The sequence below is a fragment of the Ursus arctos genome, unplaced genomic scaffold, assembly GCF_023065955.2.
Source record: "Ursus arctos isolate Adak ecotype North America unplaced genomic scaffold, UrsArc2.0 scaffold_1, whole genome shotgun sequence".
Lineage (NCBI taxonomy): Eukaryota > Metazoa > Chordata > Mammalia > Carnivora > Ursidae > Ursus > Ursus arctos.
This window is the reverse complement of record NW_026622763.1, coordinates 66,859,437-66,880,057: the sequence shown is the minus strand read 5'-3', so window position 1 is coordinate 66,880,057 and position 20,621 is coordinate 66,859,437. Positions and strand designations below refer to the sequence as shown.

The 20,621-nt window shown below is 39.9% G+C and overlaps 2 protein-coding genes across 5 annotated transcripts in view; one reads left to right on the top strand and one right to left on the bottom strand.

Annotated features, from left to right (window-relative positions):
• Positions 1 to 20,323, top strand: part of HIBCH (3-hydroxyisobutyryl-CoA hydrolase) — a 126,717-nt gene extending 106,394 nt beyond the window's left edge. The window contains exons 13-18 of one of the 4 annotated variants that reach the window (XM_057303587.1): positions 5,486 to 5,519; positions 8,434 to 8,550; positions 9,463 to 9,511; positions 10,644 to 13,479; positions 13,581 to 13,696; positions 20,042 to 20,323. In XM_057303587.1, the coding sequence (XP_057159570.1) occupies positions 5,486 to 5,519; positions 8,434 to 8,549 (150 nt within the window). In that variant the 3' untranslated portion in view covers position 8,550; positions 9,463 to 9,511; positions 10,644 to 13,479; positions 13,581 to 13,696; positions 20,042 to 20,323. Of the gene's footprint in view, positions 1 to 5,485; positions 5,520 to 8,433; positions 13,480 to 13,580; positions 13,697 to 20,041 lie in introns of all 4 variants that reach the window. The other 3 variants (XM_057303592.1, XM_057303579.1, XM_057303583.1) reach the window with 3 other exon arrangements.
• Positions 9,700 to 13,585, bottom strand: CUNH2orf88 (chromosome unknown C2orf88 homolog). Its single transcript, XM_026492331.4, has one exon. The coding sequence runs from the start codon at positions 13,583 to 13,585 to the stop codon at positions 13,298 to 13,300; it is 288 nt and encodes a 95-aa protein (XP_026348116.1). The 3' UTR covers positions 9,700 to 13,297.
• Positions 20,324 to 20,621: the final 298 nt, after the last annotated feature.

Genomic DNA, 20,621 nt, shown 5'->3' with positions numbered 1-20,621 from the left:
TCCTCTGCTTCTGCGACCCTGCCCGTCAGAGCCTCTAGTTTTGCCTGCATTTGGCTCATAGAATTTTTAATTTCTGTCAGATTCGCTCTCATTTCTGTCCTTAGGGATTCTATATTCTCAGTAACCTTTTCGTTAATAGTTTTTTCAATTCTACTCATCATTTTGACCATTGTTACTCTGAATTCCATTTCTGATAATTTGGTTACATCCATATCCATTATTTCTGTGGCAGAGGCCACAGACTCACTGTCTTTTCTTTGCTGGGGGGGGCTTCTCCTTCTTGTCATTCTGATGAAGAGAGTTTACGGGGTTTCCAGAGCCCAAATTATTGACTGGGTCCCAGGCCGTGCCCCTTGTTTTATAGGGATCTTAGGGATGTGGGCTTCTTCTTTAAAGATTTTATTTATTTATTTTGTGGCAGCCAACCAGCGAGAGAGGGAACAGAAGCAGGGGAGTGGGAGAGGAAGAAGCAGGCTCCCAGCGGAGGAGCCCGATGACGGACTCCTTTCCGGAACGCCGGGATCACGCCCTAAGCCGAAGGCAGGCGCTCAATGACTGCGCCACCCAGGCGCCCGGGTTGTGGGCTTCTTGATTTTTCAGCCTGCCTTCTGTGTTCTGGGGGAGGGGCCTGCCGCGCCGATACTCAGGCAACCCTGTTTGGGTAGAGTCTCCGCGTCCCCTGCGAGGGGGGATGGGGAGGGGCACTCCCTGAGCCGGTATTTCCAGGCTTTTGTTCTCTGGCGGCTTTCCCTGCCGGTTTGCTGTGCCTCTTCTGAGAGTCAGAGCAGCAGCGGCCAAATTTCAGCCTCTGTCACAGAACAGAGGGATTGCGGCCCATTCTCTACTAATGTTCTGGCCACTTTAACTCTGTTCTTGTGGTGCTGCTCAACCCTGCAGCGTCCCGGGATGTGCGCCCCACACCCGGCGTCCCAGCCCTCACTTCCAGGGCCGGCGCGTCTCTGTCCTTTGTGTTTCTAATGCCGCCAGCCTCCAGCCGCCCCGCGCGCGCTCCCGGATCTCCCGGTCTCAGTCTGGATCCAGTGAGCGCACCGGGATTCCGGTGTTCCGCGAGATGCCTGGTGGCGCGCGCACCCGGCTCACGGTCTCAGTCTGCTGTTTTGTGGGTGCCGTCCGCGCGCCCTGCCCGCTCCCCCGTGCAAGCGGCTTCCGCTTCCCGGCGCCCAAACATGGCGGCTCCCTCCCCCTTCCGTTTATCTTCCGATATCTGTGCACAGTTTCATGGCTCCCCGCTTCGTACCTCAATACTCAGAGCTGGAGATGTTCATTTGTAGAGATCCAGATGCGTCTTCCTGCGTCTCAGGCTGGTTCCGTGGTTGTTCAGGCTGGTCTGGTACCTATCCAGCTCGACTCGGAGGACCGGCTGAAAACGGTGTCTCCTACTCCTCCGCCATCTTAACTCCTTGACAGGCACTTTAGATGTATCCTCTCCATTAAATTGTACACTATTTCTACAATGATAGGAACTATTCTTGTCTCCACTTTACAGATGAGGAAACTGGCATAAGAGAAGTAACCTGCCTAAGGTGGTATAGCTATTAAGTGGCAGGCACATGTTGTGTGAAACCAGGTGGGCTCACTCCAGGCCTGCACTCTTGACCACTACCCAGTATAGCTCACAGTCTGTGTTTTCCACTGTACATTTACCACACTGCCTGGACTGATCAGTTCCTTCCTTCCTTCAGCAAGTATGTTAGCTGTATCGCCAGGCACTGTGCTAGGTGTTATGTGGTGGAAAGAATGACCGGTCCTTGTTCTCATGGAATTTATAGTCTACTGAGACTGGGAAGAACAAGTAAACAAAATAAGTAATATAATTACAAATTGTGGTTAGTGCTCCAAAGGAAACCTACAAGTTGATGATAGAAGAGAATGATGCAGGGACAGGAGGGAGTGGGAGAGACAAAGGGAAGACATCTTTGAGTTGTCAGCTCCTCTGTGACCTAAAATGTAAGAAATGAGTATGTTGAGAAGTCTCTTGGGTTCCAGCAGTGGATGATTTGGTTCCATTTGCTTTAAGAAGGTACTTATTGCCACTGGATGGAGATGGGGTTGGAAGGGTTCAAGAGTGAATGTAGAGACCAGATGTGAGTTTATGGCAGTAGTCAGGCTGCAAAGTTGTAGTGGCTTAGACGAGGGTGGTGGCACTGGAGAGAGGTGAATGGTTTTGAGGACCAGTGTAGGCAATAGAACTGATAGGCCTTGATGATGAATGTGAGGGAAGGAGAGAGTGCATTTAGGAGTCAGAGTTTGGAGGTGTGTGTGAAAGATTTAAGTCTGAAAGACATTAGAGCCACTTTTTAAAAAAAAAACTTTGAAGGGGCGCCTGGGTGGCTCATTGGGTTAAGCATCCGACTCTTAATTTCAGCTCAGGTCATCCCGAGTCCCTGCGTTGGGCTCCATGCCCAGCAGGGAGTCTGCTTGAGATTGTTTCTCACTCTTCCTCTGCCCCTCCCCCTGCTCATGTGTGTGCTCTCTCTATGAATAAATAAAATCTTTTTTTTTTAAAGATTTTATTTATTTATTTGACAGAGAGAGAGACACAGCCAGCAAGAGAGGGAACACCAGCAGGGGGAGTGGGAGAGGGAGAAGCAGGCTCATAGCGGAGAAGCCTGATGTGGGGCTCGATCCCAGAACCCTGGGATTACGCCCTGAGCCGAAAGCAGACGCTTAACGACTGCACCACCCAGGCGCCCCTGAATAAATAAAATCTTTAAAAAAATTTTTTTGAAGATTTATTTACTTAATAAACAAGAAAGCTTGCCATGTGCTAGGCACTGTTAGAGGCACCAAGAATCCATAGGTAAACAAAATAGACAAAATCCCTGCCCTCCTGGAACTTACTTTACAGTGGGGGAGATAGATTGTAAACAGATAAAATTGTAAAATATACAGCATATTATTATAAGTACCAAGGAGCGAAAGTAAAGTGGGAAGGTGGATATGGCATAAAGGGGGTGTGTGGTTGAACTTATAGGTAGGATGACCAGAGAAGACCTGACTGAGAAGGTGTTGTTTGAGTGAAACCTGAAGGAAGTGAGGGAATGAGCTGTGCAGGGATTTGGGGAGGAGCATCCGGGCAGAGGCAGGTACAAAGCTCTGAGGCAGAAATGTGTTGCCTGTCCTAGGAGCTGCAGAAAGCTGTGGACAGTGTGGGCAGAGGAGGAGGGTCGGTGAGTGAGAGAGATGAGGTCAGAGTTAACAGGGTAGAGAAAGGCTGTGCAGAGCACGGATGGCCTGGAAAGTCTGTGAAAAACTTTGGTTTTTGTTCTGAGTCAAACGGGAAGCCACTGGATGTTTTCAAGTAGAGGAGTGACATGATTCTACATTTTAACAGAATCGGTAAGTCAAGTGCTGATGTGTCAAGTAAAGAATGGATAAGATCATATGGAGGGAAAATGAGAGAGCTCGATCTGAGCCCCAAGAAATCCAGCATTTTGAGTGGGTTAGAGGAGAAAGAGCAATGGGAGAGAAAAAGGACAGAGCTGGGAGAATCAGGAGAGTGTGGGGTCGTGAAAGCAAGAAATGAGTGTTCCAAGGAGGAGAGAGTATTGCCAAAGTGTCTAGTAGGGGAGGATAAAGACATCTTTAGCATATGGCAACACTGAAGTTACAGGGGATTTTGGCAAGCCATTTCAGAGGAGCGTTGGGACAGAAGTTAGAGTGTGGCGAGTTGGAGAGTAAATGAGTAAATGGGATATGGCCAAGTGGAGGCTATATGTACACAACTTTTTCTTCCTGAAACAAATAGGGTAGGAGCTGAGACTGTGGAATCAAGTGAGTGGAAGATACTAGAACATGTTTATAAATGGTAGGGAATGACCCAATAGAGAAAAAAGATTGTTGATACCAAAAGCAGTTAACATTTACTGAACACTCACTATATGTCAGACACTGCGCTGGGAGTAAGATAATCCTCTGATGGATGTATTGATATTGCCATTTCATATAAGGAAACTTGGCATTAGGGAAGTTACTAGCCCGAGGCCATGTCGTTACTGTGTAGTAGAGGCCAGCAGGTGAGCCCAGGCATTTGTTGTTTTTTTAAATTAACATATAATGTATTATTGGTTTCAGAAGTACAGGTCTCTGATTCCTCGGTCTTAGATAACACGTCCTGTGCCCTCCTTAATGACCATCACCCAGTTACCCCATCCTCCACCCCCCTCCACTCCAGCAACCTTCAGTTTGTTTCCTATGATTAAGAGTCTCTTATGGTTTATCTCCCTCTCTGGTTTCATCTTGTTTTATTTTTCCCTCTCTTCCCCTATGATCCTCTCTTTTGTTTCTTAAATTCCACATATCAGTGAGATCATATGATAATTGTCTTTGACTGACTTATTTCGCTTAGCATAATACCCTCTAGGTCCATCCACATCATTGCAAATGGGAAGATTTCCCTTTTTTTGATGGCTGAATAATATTCCATTATACATATACCACATCTTCTTTATCCATTCTTCTGAGCCCAGACATTTGAACTACAGTCAGTCACTGGGTTATGCTGCCGACATTGATGATGCCAGGGGAAAAAACAGAGATAACCTTCTCAAGCCCAGTCCTTGAGAAGAGATGTGAGTGGGAGTGTGGGGAAAACGGGCCTTTGAAAGAGGGTTGGTCCCTTCCTCCATAGTCAGGAAAGCGAAGGCATGGTACAGTTGGGTGTAGTTGGGCTGCAGGCATTTTAGGGGTGGGAAGAAGAGAATGTTCATGGCTTAGAGCTTCTCTTTTTGTAATGAAATAGAAGGTTAAGTCATTAGCTGAGAACACAGTGGGAGTAAAATTTGCTAGAGGTAGAGGTTGAGAAGGCAGAAGGCCGTTAAAACGATTATCTTGGAAAGTGGAGAAGAGAACATGGATTGGTGGGCAGTTTTTCATGCCTGTTTGAGATTCGTGATCATGAATTTTAAATGAAACCAATCATAGACTTTTCTGCAGCAAGATTGAGCTCCTCAAAAGCAGGCAGAGAAAAATGGTAGGGGCAGCTGGTGCTGGGATTTTGCCAAGACTTCTCTTATGCCAGTTTCCTCATCTGTAAAGTGGAGACAAGAATAGTTCCTATCATTGTAGAAATAGTGTGAAATTTAATGGAGAGGATACGTCTAAAGTGCCTGTCAAAGTACTTCTCTTAACAATAGACCTCAGCTGCTACTTACGTCCTACTAGGAGTGACTTTAAGGGGAGAAAAAGCCTTGAGGGAGATGAGGGCATTTTCAAGGAAAGTGACCACAATAAAGTGAGTGGTGAAAAAGTTGTAGGACCAGTAGTAGCACAACAGTGAATGCACTTGAGCAGATAAGAATCGGAGGTGGCGATAAGGAGTGGGTCATAAAGGCGGCCCAGTCTCTGACTGTTTATTTCAGGCTTTGGCCGTGGGAGTGGGAGACTAGAGTGGGTGGAGGAGACAGATCATCACTGGGAAGAAGGATGCCTGGAGATTCACCATTTAATCTCAATTTTCTCTCAGGGAGGCCATGACTTTTATGAAGGTGTCAGGGCAGGTAAGTGGTGATTGTTTTCTTCCTGGATCTTATGGAAATAGGATTTGTGAGCATATACTGTTAATCAAGGATGATAGTTGTTTTATTAGTGAAAATTCCGCTTTCATAAAGATTGCAAAGTTATTGCTTTTTTATATTACCAACTAGCACATAAGGGAATATCAGTCTTTTGAAACCAATATTGTTTGAAAAATTCATATAACCTGTGTCACTGCCCCCTAATTTATATGTAAGAGGTTATCCTGCTTCTTCAATCCCATGGACTGCCTCTGCTAAGTACAGCTGGGCTTGAAAACTCATTCTGCTGCTGGAGCCTTGGAAAGGTGCATTTATTCCCTTGCAAGAAGCCCTCAAGTCCCCTACCACTCCCCTCTCTAGTACCGGCCTGGCCATTCCCAGCAGCGTTGAACCCTACCCTTACCTCTTTGCCTGTACCTGAGCAGTTAAACATTGACATTGAGAAAAAACTTATGACATAATTAGTAACATCTGCTAATGTTCTTATGAATTTTTATCATCTCCAAAGTCAGCATATTTAGAAAAAGTGAAATGGTTTTTTGTTCTTAGCAAATTTGCAAAACAGCTTATGTATAAGCCCATATCCCCATAAATAATAGCTGTTATTTATGTTGCATAAAATTAGTTTTTCCCTTTGTATGTGTTTTGCATATCTAATTATTTAATGTTTTTATTGATCTCTTTAATATAGTAGAGACTGTGTATATACTTTATCTGAATAAAAGATTATATTCTCTGAGCTGGAAGCTTTGATAAAGACTGGTCACTGTTACAGAATTCTCTTAACTTACGGCATGATATAATATCAGAAATAAGCAGGGGTTCAAATCCTTTTAGAGGACCCAGGGAATTGAGTCAGAGGAGATGGCTATATGTTTTATAAAAACAAGTAAAACATGCATTTTTCCGCACTAATTCCCTGCAAGTTCTTGCTGCATGTGGATCAGAGCCTAGACCTCTGATATTAGGAGGACCTGTGTGCTACTTGGGTTTGAATGCATTCACTCTATGTTATAGCAGCCCTCTTAAACTTAAAAAAACAAAGGTATTGTTTTCATATACACTGTCAATTATTTAACGGAAACCGTTGAAACAAAGCAGAATCAAGGTTATGATTCATAATGCAGGAGCTTATCAAGCTACTTTTCAATGAAGAGGAAGTATACTGCCTCATCTTTTAGCATAGCCTCCCTGTTTTGCAAGCAACATCTATTCTGGGTAAAACTGGTGTTCTTGCATAATAACCAAATGTTTGCTACAGTTTGCTAATTATAAAATATGTTAGCAAATTAGATAAAATAAACTAGCAAATTAGGGGAATGGTTGTCAAAAATTCTTACTCTTAACAGCTAGAATAAGCTTCTTCCTGGTTTTAGAAGAAAATAAATATAGATTTCAGCAGAACTAGACAGTTACCAAAAGGAATTTGAGTGGGTGCCTCATGAGACTTGAAAAAACCTGAGCTGTCTACATGGCAGGAACTTGTTATATCTATGCTAAGTAAAAAACTATGTGTGAAAAGAACATACAGATTTTATTAATATTCTTTCCTTTTGCCCTTCAGCAGACTGTCAAGGAGGTAGATACCATGATAGCATTGGCCAGAGGGCTTAAAAGGGGAGAGATTCTTGAAGAATGTTCCAGAATTGTTTTTATTTATGCTGTTTGGGGAATGTAAAACTGTCAAATTGGCAAGGATCATAACATCAGTGTTACCACTGATCTGATACGAGCTAAAATCCTGTAGCTAGCAGCCCAGCCTTAAAAACCACCAGTGCGGGGCACCTGAGTGCACAGGCAGTTAAAGCGTTGACTCTTGGTTGTGTCAGGTCAGATCTCAGGGTCATGAGATCAAGCCCCCCATCAGGCTCCACCCTCAACAGGGAGTCTGCTTGAGATTCTCTCTTCCTCTCCCTGGGCCCCTCTTGCCCCCTTGTTTGCTCACTCTCTCAAATAAACCTTTAACAACAACAACAACAAAACAAACCTCCAGTATCCACAAGAATTATGCACACTTTAAGCACAGTTAAAATTCTCTACCATAACTATACTAAGTATAGCCCCCTTCTCTTTCTTTTTTAAAAATTTTTTTTGAGATAATTGTAGATTAACATACAGTTGTAAGAAATAATATAGAAAGATCCTGTGTATCCTTCACCATGTTTTCCTAAACAGTAACGTTTATATAACAATAGCATACTGTCACAACCAGGAACCTGACATCCCCTTCCCTTTTTAAAGGAGAGGATTGCCAATTGCCTCATACTTAACGATCCAGTGGGGATGCTATGTGGCCACACTAAATGATGACTACACCGAAATAAGAGAAGTAGTTCCTTAGGATAACCTGAAGGTGGTCTGCTATTTTAATTCCGAGCTGTGTGAACTAGAGGGTTCAGCAGAACAGCAGTATCCACATTTAATTATGCATAAAGTCATCCCCTTCCCTCTACTTCAAGTAATTTTCCTTTCAATTCAACGTGGAGGAGTTGAGAAGGCAGATCTGGGCCCTGCACCCTCTCCTGCCTTCCCTTTAAACCACACCAACTCTGGTTTTAGCTGTTTTATAACAGGAAGATTTCATTTACGATTTTGTTTGAAGAAGGCTAAGGCTTAAGTCACATTAGTTCATAGGCTGTATTCAAGCTACAGGCGTTAGACTTAGGTTGGGAAATAACCACATGAGTCATTATCGGTACATTGCTATTCATCCAAATCCTATGGGGCCTTAATTTAAAAGAAAAATGGAACACAGACAAAAATTTTAACTTAGCAGAAAAAAAAATGTGCAATAGAAAATATACCTCGTGTAAGGTACTTTCTGTCAATTTGGTAATTAAAATCTGGTAATACCCGAAAGAAACGTACTAACATTTCTTATGTCTTCATTTGACAGTTTTAATAGATAAAGACCAGAGTCCAAAGTGGAAACCAGCTGATCTAAAAGAAGTTACTGATGAAGATTTGAATAATTACTTTAAATCTCTGGGAAGTAATGATTTGAAATTTTAAGGTGACTAGATTTTTAAGGGATTATTTTGGAACAAGTTTTGGCAAACTATAGTTCATGGGTCAAATCTGGCCTGCTGCTTGTTTAGTTTTCCACAAGCTAAGAATGGTTTCTGCATTTTTAAATGGCTGAGGAAAAAAAAAAAATCAAAGACTAGTATGTCATGATACGTGAAAATTACATGAAATTCAAATATCAGTGTTCATAAATAAAGCTTTATTGGAACATTGCTATGCTCAGCTGTTTACATATTGTCTATGGCTGCTTTGCGTAGTTGCAACAGAGATTGTAAGGCCTGCAAAGGCTAGAATACTTACTATCTGATCCTTTTCAGAAAATCTTTGCCAACCCGTTTTATAAAAATGGGAAAATTTGAAGGTCTTAAATATCTAATTGAAATGAGAACTTTATGTTTTGGCTTTGGGTAGTAGTTTTTATGTTGATTAAATAAACTTATGTATAGATTATTAAAAAATAATCCTGAAGTTTTTTGGCTATTGTGTTAATGCTTCAGAGAATTTTCTGCGTATATAAATCTGTTTTAAAGTAATTATAAATTATTATAGAAGTGTTCCTTTTATAATATTAGAAATCTCAGGCAAAGCGAAAAGGTTTTTATGAGGTTCTCTCTCTAGTATTATTAACTTAGCTTTGGTCCTCCCTAAAGTTAACCAGAATCTCTTCCTATGGTCAAAGTGATGGTTGTTTTGTAGGATTTGTTAGTCTGAAAGAATGAGAAATGAGGAAACTCCAGTCTCAAAAATAGAGACACATTGCTTTCTGCAATTTACATTAAATTTGTGTGTGTTAAGTTATTTGCTGTTACATAGTGTAAATCAGGAGGGGGGAAAAAGGACTTTTTGTTCAAAATAGAAATACGTTCAAAAACCGTTGACAAAATAAGTTTTTCTTAAGGTACACAAGAAACTGCAGGGTGTTCCAGACTTGGGACATTAAATTCAAGGTAAGAATTATCTTTAAAGGTCGTTTTATCATTTATTTTATGACTTATTATAGTTTTTCCTTCATCCCAAATCACTCAGAAACTAAGAGAATTTCTGGTTTTTAAGAACAAAAAGTGGCAGAACTAAAAAAGACCTCAGGGGTCATATCCTGCACCCTTCCCCTAGATGAGGAAATTGCAATCTAGGAGTTGCTTTACATTTTCTAAATATTTAACATGAAGCATTTTCCCCCCAAAAGTCAAGAACAGATGTAGAATACTGATGGCATGATAATAGACATGTTTACCTTTATACTCTTAAAGCTCTTAAATTGGACCTGAATGATCCAAGAAATTATTTGTATCGGGATTTTTATTCACTTTGTATTCACTAGAAATGCAGAAAATGTTAAGTTCTTTATATCAAAAAATTTGGCAGTACACAATATTGATAGGCATTTGCTTTAATCAGAACTCACAGCTAGTTAATGGCAACTAGACTTTTGTATGGTTAGGAAAAAAAAAAGTTTTCACAAAAATATTTGGAAAAATACCATTTCATAGCTAAGTCTTACAGGGAAAAGAATGAACTAAACTTCAGTTTTGCCAAGTAAGATACAGGTAGTACATCGGAGCTTATGCCCACTGCTCCAAGGAAGATATGTCCTATTTGGCCACACAAATACAGGATGAGGGCATATGATCAAGCAAACAATATATTTGTTGGAACTTTGTTTTTAACTTACTATTCCTTGACAGTCTCTAACTTTGATTTCTTAAACTACAGAATACAAAAGTATAGTTCCCTCTTCTCATAAAATGCCAGTGATATTAAGTAGGATATGAGTGTCACGCTATCTCCTTCATTGTGTCTGTTTTTAATACTAATAAGGCAGTTTGACACAAATTATTCCTTTGGAACTGAGATCATTTTTATCCCCTTAAATTATGCTTTGACAAAGTGCTAATGACCATAGGTAGCTTGCAAAGAAGAGATAAGGCAACTGAAAATTGAGAACTCTGGCATCAGAGACTTGCAGCTGAAAGGTGATAGCACACAAGAGACCTTTACCTGGGGAAGGGGGCAGTGAAGCTGCTGTGGGGTTCCGCGAGGGACCGGCACACTTCCTGTGATAATCTGCTGCGCTTACAGTTGCCGTCTGAGTTCCGTCACATTGGTGGCCGCTCTTGTGCCCCTATCCTGGCTGTTCTCAAGGGAAAAGATTCAGTGGCTGGGCACGTGTCCATGTGGTGAAGAAAGGAACCTGCTACTGTGTCCCTTCCCACAGTCAAGAACAGTGGAGACTTGTTTTTGCAGTGTCCTCTGATGGAGCCTGACGTGAGTGCTGTTTCTTGGGCCCTCTTTTCTCCGGTTTCCTTTCCCTTATAATTTGGCCACTATTATTTCATCTGCGTTTGTGATGTGTAAGTTGGAACAAATGTTTCCCTTTCCAGTAGCTAATAATTCTTTCAGTCTTCTGTTTTATATGTTCCTTCCTTCTCAAATAGATCTTCCAGTCTTTTACTGTTCGTAAAAGTTCAAAATGAAGTAAATCCAATGTTTAGATATGAAGGTGCAAAAGAAGTTATCCTATCAAAGATGTTCTCACTGTCTTGTCATCAAGGCCAAACTATATCTTGATGATTATCACATGCACCACAAATTTGTTTATCTGGTTCTTTTTCCTCCCTGCCTCCAACTTGGTTTATTAACTCACTGATTATGCAAGGCTTGTAGTTCCTTGTCCATGGTTTGACATAATACAGCATATATTTCCAAAAGAATTCTATGTTGCAAGAGCTTATACTCTGTTAAAATGATTCAGGAGCGAGAGGGTGGTGCTTGGTGACAAAACCGTACTGCTGTAGCGTCAGAGTGGCAACAGAGATGAGAATTCTAGCTAGATATGGATCTGGCAAGCATCCCTGCTACACCCCTGGGAAACAGGGGCCCAGGCACAGGAGGAACCTGAGGTTAAAATATTTATGAGGAAACTCAACAGTCTACATCCGTATGTACACTGAAAAATTTAGTGTGGCTATGGCTTTGTGTTCTCACCATAATATTCTATCTTTTATATAGTAAATGACTTTGCAGCAAAAGTGAGATATAAAATGAAAAATGGCAACATCTAGGCTTTTGTCCAAGTCATTAGTATACTCAAAAACCTAAATTTTTCTTCGTGAGCTCGAAAGATGTTTCGCATTTTCAGAAAACTTTTGTTCCTTAGCCTTAGGAGTTCAGATCCTTATATAAACAGGGATGGTGGTTTTTCTACTTTGTAAGTTTCTAGATTGCAAGTACAACAGGACAGTTCAGAGCTTGGGACTAGGTGAAATGAAAGTTGAATGCCAGGTGTCCAAAGGCACCTGAAAGATGGCACATGACTCACTTCAAAGTACTCTCTTTTTCCATGCAACTGGGAGAATTCACTCTATTTGTGGGTTTCAAAGAACAGTTGTTAAAATCAGAGGTAACATTTCTGCCTGCTTACAAGGTCAAATACATATTTATCTCATTAAAAAGGTTACAAGTCTTTTTCTGCCTTGCTTTAGCTGTCAGTGACAAGGGTCTGTTGAATCTTAATAAAAGAATTTAATGCACACAGACTTAAATAATTCCCTTTCCAGCTAAACTCAGTGTGTAGCAAATCTGGATGAAAAGACCATTCTAGGGACTGAGTTCCAATTTTTCTACAGGTTATGTTTTCTCAGTACCTGTTACCATTGATTTTAAACAGTACTTAATTCTTGGGGGCGGGGGGAAGCTTCCCCAAAAAGCCAAATTTAAGAAAATAGTATATAGCTGTAAATGCCTTATGGGCATTGTTACCATAAAAAAAATACATGAGTACTCTCTTTGGAGGAGTGTTTGATCTTCTGTTTTGTAATGCAACGGTATAGCCTCGTGCATAGACTGGTTCCACAGTAATGTGAATGGGGACTGCCCCCCTAGTCAATAATAAAAATGAGAACGAGTGTCTATTATACCAACTCTCTACATCTTTGAGACAGTAAAACTTCATATACATGCAGCACTGAGAACAAGTTCTGCTTTCTACCTTGACTAGGGCTCCTGTTATTTTAAAATTTACTGGATTGCTGTTTGTAAAAAATTCTTGTTTTGTTGTATCACTGGGCTGCTTAACTCAATGCCATAAACATTACTATCATGACTTCTGTAAATTGTATCCTGTTCAGATGCCTTATGTGCGAAGTCTCCAGTCATCCAGTAACCGCTGTGGTTAGGGCCCTGAGGTTTAAGGTGGTAGTTTAGGACAGGTTTGAAGGTGGACTTCTACAAGGGGTGCTTTTTACTGCTTGATCATGTGTGTTAAGTAGGGGTCCTTGACACAAATGGTTTTGACAAATGACCCACTATTAATTACTGTGGCTTAAGTGCCATTTCCTTGCCAAGACAGCTGAAAAATCCCTTTCATAACTTGTTTGTGTGTGTGAATTAAATAGTTATTTTAAAAGGAGTGTCTTTACAATAATCATTTCTTTGGTGATACTATTAGTGCCACAGGAAGAAAGTGGTACGACATAGAGCTGATTACTGTGGTACAGGGCTAACCTTTGACTCAAATCCAAGACCAAGCAGATAGAAATTGCTATTAACATAAAAGTGCTTAATGTATTTCATTTTAGGTACTCCTATACTCTTGATATTATCATAGACATTTTTTTTTACATCTAGATGGAGTTATTTGTATTTATTCACACCAGTTTTTGCTATGATTTCATGTATTTAAACTAGCACCAACTTTATCCACAATTCAAGAAGGTTATCATCATCCTACGGCGTCAAGGCCCCTCACTCTCAATGTATGGGATGTCATAGTACTTGATGTTATTGCCTGCCCACTGCTGCAAGGCGTCACTCAAGATTTCCTGGGATAGGCGGTGTGCAAATTCGAAGACCACAGTTTCGGGCCCTGGTGGTTCCTTCACTTCCTCTTCAACATTCACTGGAGAAGGCATCCTAGGTAGAAATCTCTCTTCAGACATAAAGCTTTCTTCACTTGCATGTCGCTTCTCACTCTCGAATGTGGTAGGAAATGGGAAAGTTTGCTTTGATTTCATGCAGCCCATGTTATGAAGAGCTTTGAGTGAAGAAAAGCAGGAGCAAAGACTACGTCAGCAGCATCTCTGGGAAACACTGAGCTTGTCCACGTGATACCGACCGGTGCCTTTCCTTTCCAGGTACTTCAGAAATCAATGTTTCTTTTTACCAGTCTTCACCTGTAGTGTTTATCTGTGAAAAGAAAAGTTTCGTTTTGAAGTTACCAAATGCAAAATACCGTGTGATTAGGTAGCACGTAGAAATAGTCCTCTTTACCGCTTTGGTCACCTGTGAGGTAATAACAGCTTTATCTTATCAATAGAAAGAAAACCACTCAGTAAAACTTGCAATTTACAAAATAGGAAAATCTTTTTTCAAGATCTTGAAAATTTTATAAAACTAAAAACACAGTTTAACTTTTGCTAGTTTAGATTTATTTACACTAGGGTTCAGCCAACTCTAGCGTTTGGGTAAAATTCTAGCTGTTGTTGTAAATTGAGTTTATTAGAACATAGCTATGCTATTTGTGTGTTGGCTGTGGCTACTTTCATGCTACAATGGCAGAGATGGTTTTGACGGAGACTATGTGGCCTGAAGTAATGACTATCTGGCCCTTTATAGATAATGTTTGCCAACCCCTGATCTGTACTGTTGAGGAAAGCAAGCATATATATAACATTTGTTCCTGCCTCAAACCTCATGAGCCTACACATCTTGGACTGTTGTTAGAGTCAGGCTCTGTCCCCTGGTTAGATGTTTACAATTAAAGAGACAGAATGACAGCCTTTGGGCAACACAAGTTAGATGTGGCAAAGCCACCTCTTTTTTCTTCTGAATTAGATGCTCCCTGTGAAACTATATGAAAAGCTCAGACTAAAATAAGGTCTCATGTATTGCAATGAGCACTGGGTGTTATATGCAAATAATGAATCACGGAACACTCGAGGGAGTCTAGCCATAAGAAAGCACAGGTGAAGTCTCTATAACACTGTGGTCCCAGATTATGGCATAGTTCTTGGACCAAAAAGACATAGCTCTAGAAAAATTCATAAAATCAATAGTTTCAGAAGTTAGTCAACTGAATTTGATCTTAAGATATAAATTACTTAAAATGAATTTAAATGCATTTTAAGTCCAGAAAAGGTGACCTTTGCCATTTGACAATAGATTTCTACAAAGTCTACCCAATTTCTCCCATAATACTACCCCTAATAATGATATATGGTCAGAGACTGGAGGAAATCTAGCTCTCTTAGTTCCATATGCCTTTCTAAAGATGTATTTCAAAAATGGAGCAAGATATAGGTATAATGTCTGTCTGGTTTACTAGACAACTCTTTGAAGACAGGAACTGTCCTGGTTGTACATCACCAGCATGTAACGACTTTCATAGTATCTGTTTGTACAATTCCCTTATCCATTCCTCATAGTACATAGTTAACCTGAAAATGATTATTCAGTGAATGTCAAATAAAAGGCAAGGAGGAGGCTGCCTGGGTGGCTCACTCAGTTAAGCATCTGCCTTCAGCTCAGGTCATGATCCTAGAGTCCTGGAATCAGGTCCCACATAGGGTTCCCTGCTTCTCCTTCTGCCCCTCCCCCCCACTTGTTTTTTCTCTCTCAAAATCTTAAAAAAAAAAATGAGTACAGTCAACATAATGTCCTGCTTTCTAGGATCTTTGGTTTTGCAAAAGCAGCTTTCAAAGTACTGCCAGATTTACCCTCACCAAAACCAACTTTAAACCTGGACAAAATATATGCGAACAACAGCATAGGACTGTGATCTTCAAGAGAAAGGAAACACAGAATGTTAAACTTGACAATTAAGCATCCTGCGTGGGAACATCTTCCAGCATTATCTTGGGGAGTTTGGGCCCCAGCAGAGTGGCAGTCCTGCTGAGTTGAAGAGGTTGGAATGTTGAAGGTAGATGAAATTTCAAAAGACAAGGGAGCTGTGGGGAGAGGCAGAAATGGGGTCTCCCATTTGATGGGGTGTCATCAAGTCCACTTGAGGACTTAAGATGTGCATGTACAGGAAAAGGATTTGCTAAGACTGAGCATTGAACAATTATAAGTTAGTGCTGTGGAATCCTTGGCGTTCCAAGACCAACCCCAGTGGAGAAACCTCACAGTAACCTTAGGAGTCAGGTGTGAATCCTAGAGCAGAGGTTGGCAAACTTTCTCAAAGGGCTAGGTAGCATAGAATTTAGGTTTGTGAGCCATATGGTCTATGTCACAACTATGCAGTTCTGCTAGCTATAGAGGGGTGCATGGGTGCTCAGTTGGTTGGTTAAGTGTCTGACTCTTGATTTCAGCTAAGATCATGATCTCAGAGCTGTGAGTTCAAGCCCTGGGTTGGGCTCCACACTGGGCATGGAGGCTGCTTAAGAGAGTCTTCTTCTCCCTCTGCCCCTCCCCCTGTTTGTGCATACTCACTCTCAAAAAAAAAAGTAGTCATAGACAACATGTCAACAAGTGGGCAGTGGCTATGTTCCAATAAAACTTTACAAAAACAGTCTAGCCAGCCATAGGCCATATTGGACTAAGTTCAAACAAAGAATAAAACAATATGATTTAAAGGAAGATGACATAATCCAGACTCCTTCAAGAGTATTATCCACAATATCCATCCTAGAACAAAAAACTACTTGCTATGCAAAACAGGAAAGTGTGCCCCACATCCAAGAAAAAAGTTATTAGACCCCAAAATGACCCAGCACTTGGTAATTAAGCAGCTTTACAGTTCTATTAAGTTGTGTTATGTTCAAGAACATAAGTGATAGACTGAACAAGTAGAGAATCTCATCAGAGCGATGAAAATTATAAAGAGCAAACTCAAGAACTAAAATGAAAAACTAATTCTCTAAGTAGCCAATAGCTCATGAATGAACTTGAACATACATCTGTAGATCTGTCCAATCTGAGAAGTGGGGGAAAAGATGATAAACAATAAGGAGTTAGTTAGACACATTGAACCCAGAGCACAGCAGGAAAGGAAGAATATAGGAAGAAAGAAGAAAATGGGACAATTAGAAAACAACGAAATGGCTGACTTAAACCCTTACATATCAAAAATTTGGAAGGAAATGGACTAAAAATTTCAGCTAAAAAGCAAGCTAGTTAAAAAGTAAGATTCAAGCTACACATAGTCAACAGATCTTTGACAAAGGAGCAAAGGTAATACAGCAGAGCAAAGATAGTCTTTCTTTTCAACATGTGCTGAAACAACCATGTAGCCACATGTTAAAAAAAAAAAAAATCCAGACACAGACCTTATACCCTTCACAAAAATTAACTCAAAATGGATCACAGATTTAATTGTAAAACATGAAACTGTAAGACTCCTAGAAGATAACGTTTAGGAGTTAAATCCAGAACACCAAAGGGATGATCCATGAAAGAAATAACTGAGAATTTGGACTTCATCATGTTAAAAACTTCTGCTCTGTGGAGGACACTGTTAAGACAATGAGAAGCCACCGACTAGGAGAAAGTATTTGCAAAACTCTATCTGATAAAGGATTATCTAAAAACTCAACAAGTAAATGGGCAACAGACCTGAACAGATACCTCACCAAAGAAGACATGCAGATGGCAAGCCTATGAAAAGATGTTCAACATTCTACCTTAGGGAACTACAAATTAACACTGAGATATCATTATAACTTATTAAAATCGTGAAAATTCAAACACTGATGACATCAAATGCCAACAACGATGGGGAACAACAGGAACTCATTCCCTGCTGGTGAGAATGCAAAATAGTACAGCCACTTTGGAAGACAGGGTGGTGGTTTCTTACAAAACTAAACCTAATCTTACCGTATGAACCAGTAGTCATGCTCCTTGGTATTTATCCAAATGAACTGAAAAATTGTGTCCACACAAAAAACAACATATGGATGTTTATAGTAGTTTTGTTCTTAATTGCCAAAAGTTGGAAGCATCCAAAGTGTCCTTCAGGTGAATGGATAAACAGTGATATATCCAGACAATGGAATATTAAGTGCTAAAAAGAAGTGAGTTATCAAGCCATGAAAAGAAAAGGAGGAACCTTAAAGAAGCCAGTCTTTCCAACTGTCTAATATTCTGGAGAGGGTAAAACAGTAGCAATAGTAAAAAGTCCAGTGGTTGTTGCCAGGGGTTAGAGAGGAGGGAGGGTTGAATAGATGGAACACAGAGCATATGTAGGGCAGTGAACTACTCCATATGATACTACAATGGTGGATACATACCATTATACATTTGTCAAAATCCATAGAATGTAAACCAAGAGTGAACCCTAATGTAACTATGGACTGAGTAATGATGGTACGTTAATGTAATGAATGTACCACTCTGGAGTGGGATATTGATAGTGGTGAGGCTGTATGTGGGGGTGCAGGGGCTATCTGTACTGCCTGCGCAATTTTGCTGTGACCCTAAAACTGGTCTAAAAAAATAGTCTTTAAAAATCCAACTATATGCTACCTACAAGAGAGGTACTTTAAATATAAAGGTTGCAAGCGAGAGGGTTAGAAAGTATACACCATGCAAATAGGAAGCATAAAAAAATACATTCAGACAGACTTCAAGACCAGGGAGATTACCAGATATAAAGAGGGATATTGTATGTGTCAATGAGGAAGACATGACAATCATAAATGTATATGTAACTATTAACAGAGTTTGAAAATACATGAAGAAAAAACTGACAGAACTAAAGGGAGAAATAAACATTGCACTCTCAGTAACTGATAGAATATCCAAAGGAAAAATAAGGAATTCAAGTTTTGAACAACACTAGGATTCAACTTGAGCTGACATTTATAAAAGGCTATCCCCAACAGTAGATACATATTCTTAAAATAGACTACATGGTGGTCTCAAAAGAAAAGCTTGAAACCTTAAAGTATATTTTCCAACCACTACAGTTAAATTAGAAATAAGTGGCAATAAAAAACCCAGAAAATCCCTCAGATACTTGGAAACTATCACATTTCTGAATAAACCATGGGGCACAGAAGAAATCACAAGGAAATTAAAATGTTTCCAGCTAAATAGAAACCATAATGTACCAAAATCTTTGAAACGCACCTCGAAAGCTTAGAGGGAAATTGATAGATTTAAATGCTTGTAGCGAAAAAGGTTTAGTTTAAATCAGTCATCTGAGCTTTTACTATAAGAAGCTAGAAAAAGAAAAGTAAACCCAAAGTAAGGAGGAAATAATATGGATAAGAGCAGAAATCAATGAAGCAAAAAGGGCAAATAGAGAAAAGCAATGGAACCAATGCTGGTTTTTAAAGAAGATTTAATAGATAAGTCTCTAGTCTGATTAAGAAAAATGACAGGACACACATTGCCAAGATGTATCTAAGAAAAGAGACATTAGTATAGATGCTGTATACAAGACCAACAAGGGAATATTATATCAATACCACATGACCAAAACTAGCATAAGAGAAATTAGTCTGATAGTCTATCTCAAGATCTAAAATTGATATACAAAAATCAACCATTTGTACTTAGTGAATAATTGGAAGAAGAAATTAATGCCACTTGCAATTGGGTGAAAAGTATAAACAAGGATAAATGTAACAAAATATATGAAAGAACTACATTGTATATCGTATTTGTATATTTGTATGAATAATACAAATTGTTACTGAGAAAATCTAACCAGGGATGAAGTGTTTATGATGTCAAAGACAATACTGGTAAGGTGTCACAGCTCCCCAAATTGATGTGTATATATTTTTAGTATTCATCTAAGACATTGAAACGTGTCTGCAAAAAAAACTTGTATACTAATATACATAGAAATTTTATTCACAGCAGTCAAAGCTGGAAACAACTGACATGTCCATCCGCAGGCTTAATGGATAAGCAAACTGGGAAACTCCATCAAATGGAATACTAGTTGACAATAAAAAAGAATGAGCTGTAGATAACCATGTTGTTGCATTTGGGTCTCAGAAATATGTTGAGCTAGATATAAAAGGCTGATCATATTTCTATGAATTTCAAGAATAGACAATATTAATCCCATGAATGGACACCATAAGTGGTTCTCATAGGGTAAGGGCTACTTGGAAGGGGAAATGAAAGAATTTTCTGAGTGATGGAAATGCACATTTTGATTATAGTGTTGATTACATGGGTATTTACATTTGTCAAAACTTGTTAAATTGTACTCTTAATATCTATGTTATTCCACTGCAATTTTTACTCCAATAAAATGTATGTAACAGTTTTTGAGAACATTCTGGGAGACCTAAATCCAGAGGACTGATAGATTTATACCTGAAAAGGGTTGCTTGCTTGAATCAGTCACACCAAATTTTAATATCAGTCTAAAATTCTAGCTCTTAAAGTTGTGGGGCAGCGTCCAGAGCACAGACTAGCTCATGGTGCTGTATGATTCCTATAATAACCATATGGTTTCCTTTGTTCTCACACTAGCCTAAACTCAGTGGTCATATATTTTTTTTTATTTTATTTGACAGAGAACAAGCAGGGGGAGCGGCAGGCAGTGGTAGAGGGAGAAGCCGTCTCCCTGTGGAGCAGGGAGCCCAATGCAGGGCTCGATCCCAGGACTTGGGATCATGACCTGAGCCACCCAGGCGCCCATCAGTGGTCATATTCTTTAGCACCTACAGAAGAGCAAGAAGCCGCCTTCTACCCACCATTACCAGTTCAAAGGCTTTATCCATTTCTTACTTCCTTTGGGAACTTGAAGACTGCCTTGGGTTGGAATAATGTCAATAAAAGAGAAATCAACTTGGAAATTGCGTGTGAGAGTCTTTTGTCCTTAACAGTATTGTTTCTGAACTTGTAGCTAAAGGGGGTGGAGTGAGGAGAAGGATATTTAACTTATATAACTTACCAAAAGAACTAGAGTGTTGTAAGGGATGGAGTATTATTAGTTTGAGCACATCTCTCAATTTGTCTATAGGACCTCAAAGTACGTAGTAAGATATTTATTTCGTAACTTTCAGCTAGTTTAGCCATAGTGCTTCTATCAAGGATAGAAGACTACCGTTCTATAGTTGCTCATCACTTCAATTTACTAATTATGTTTACCAT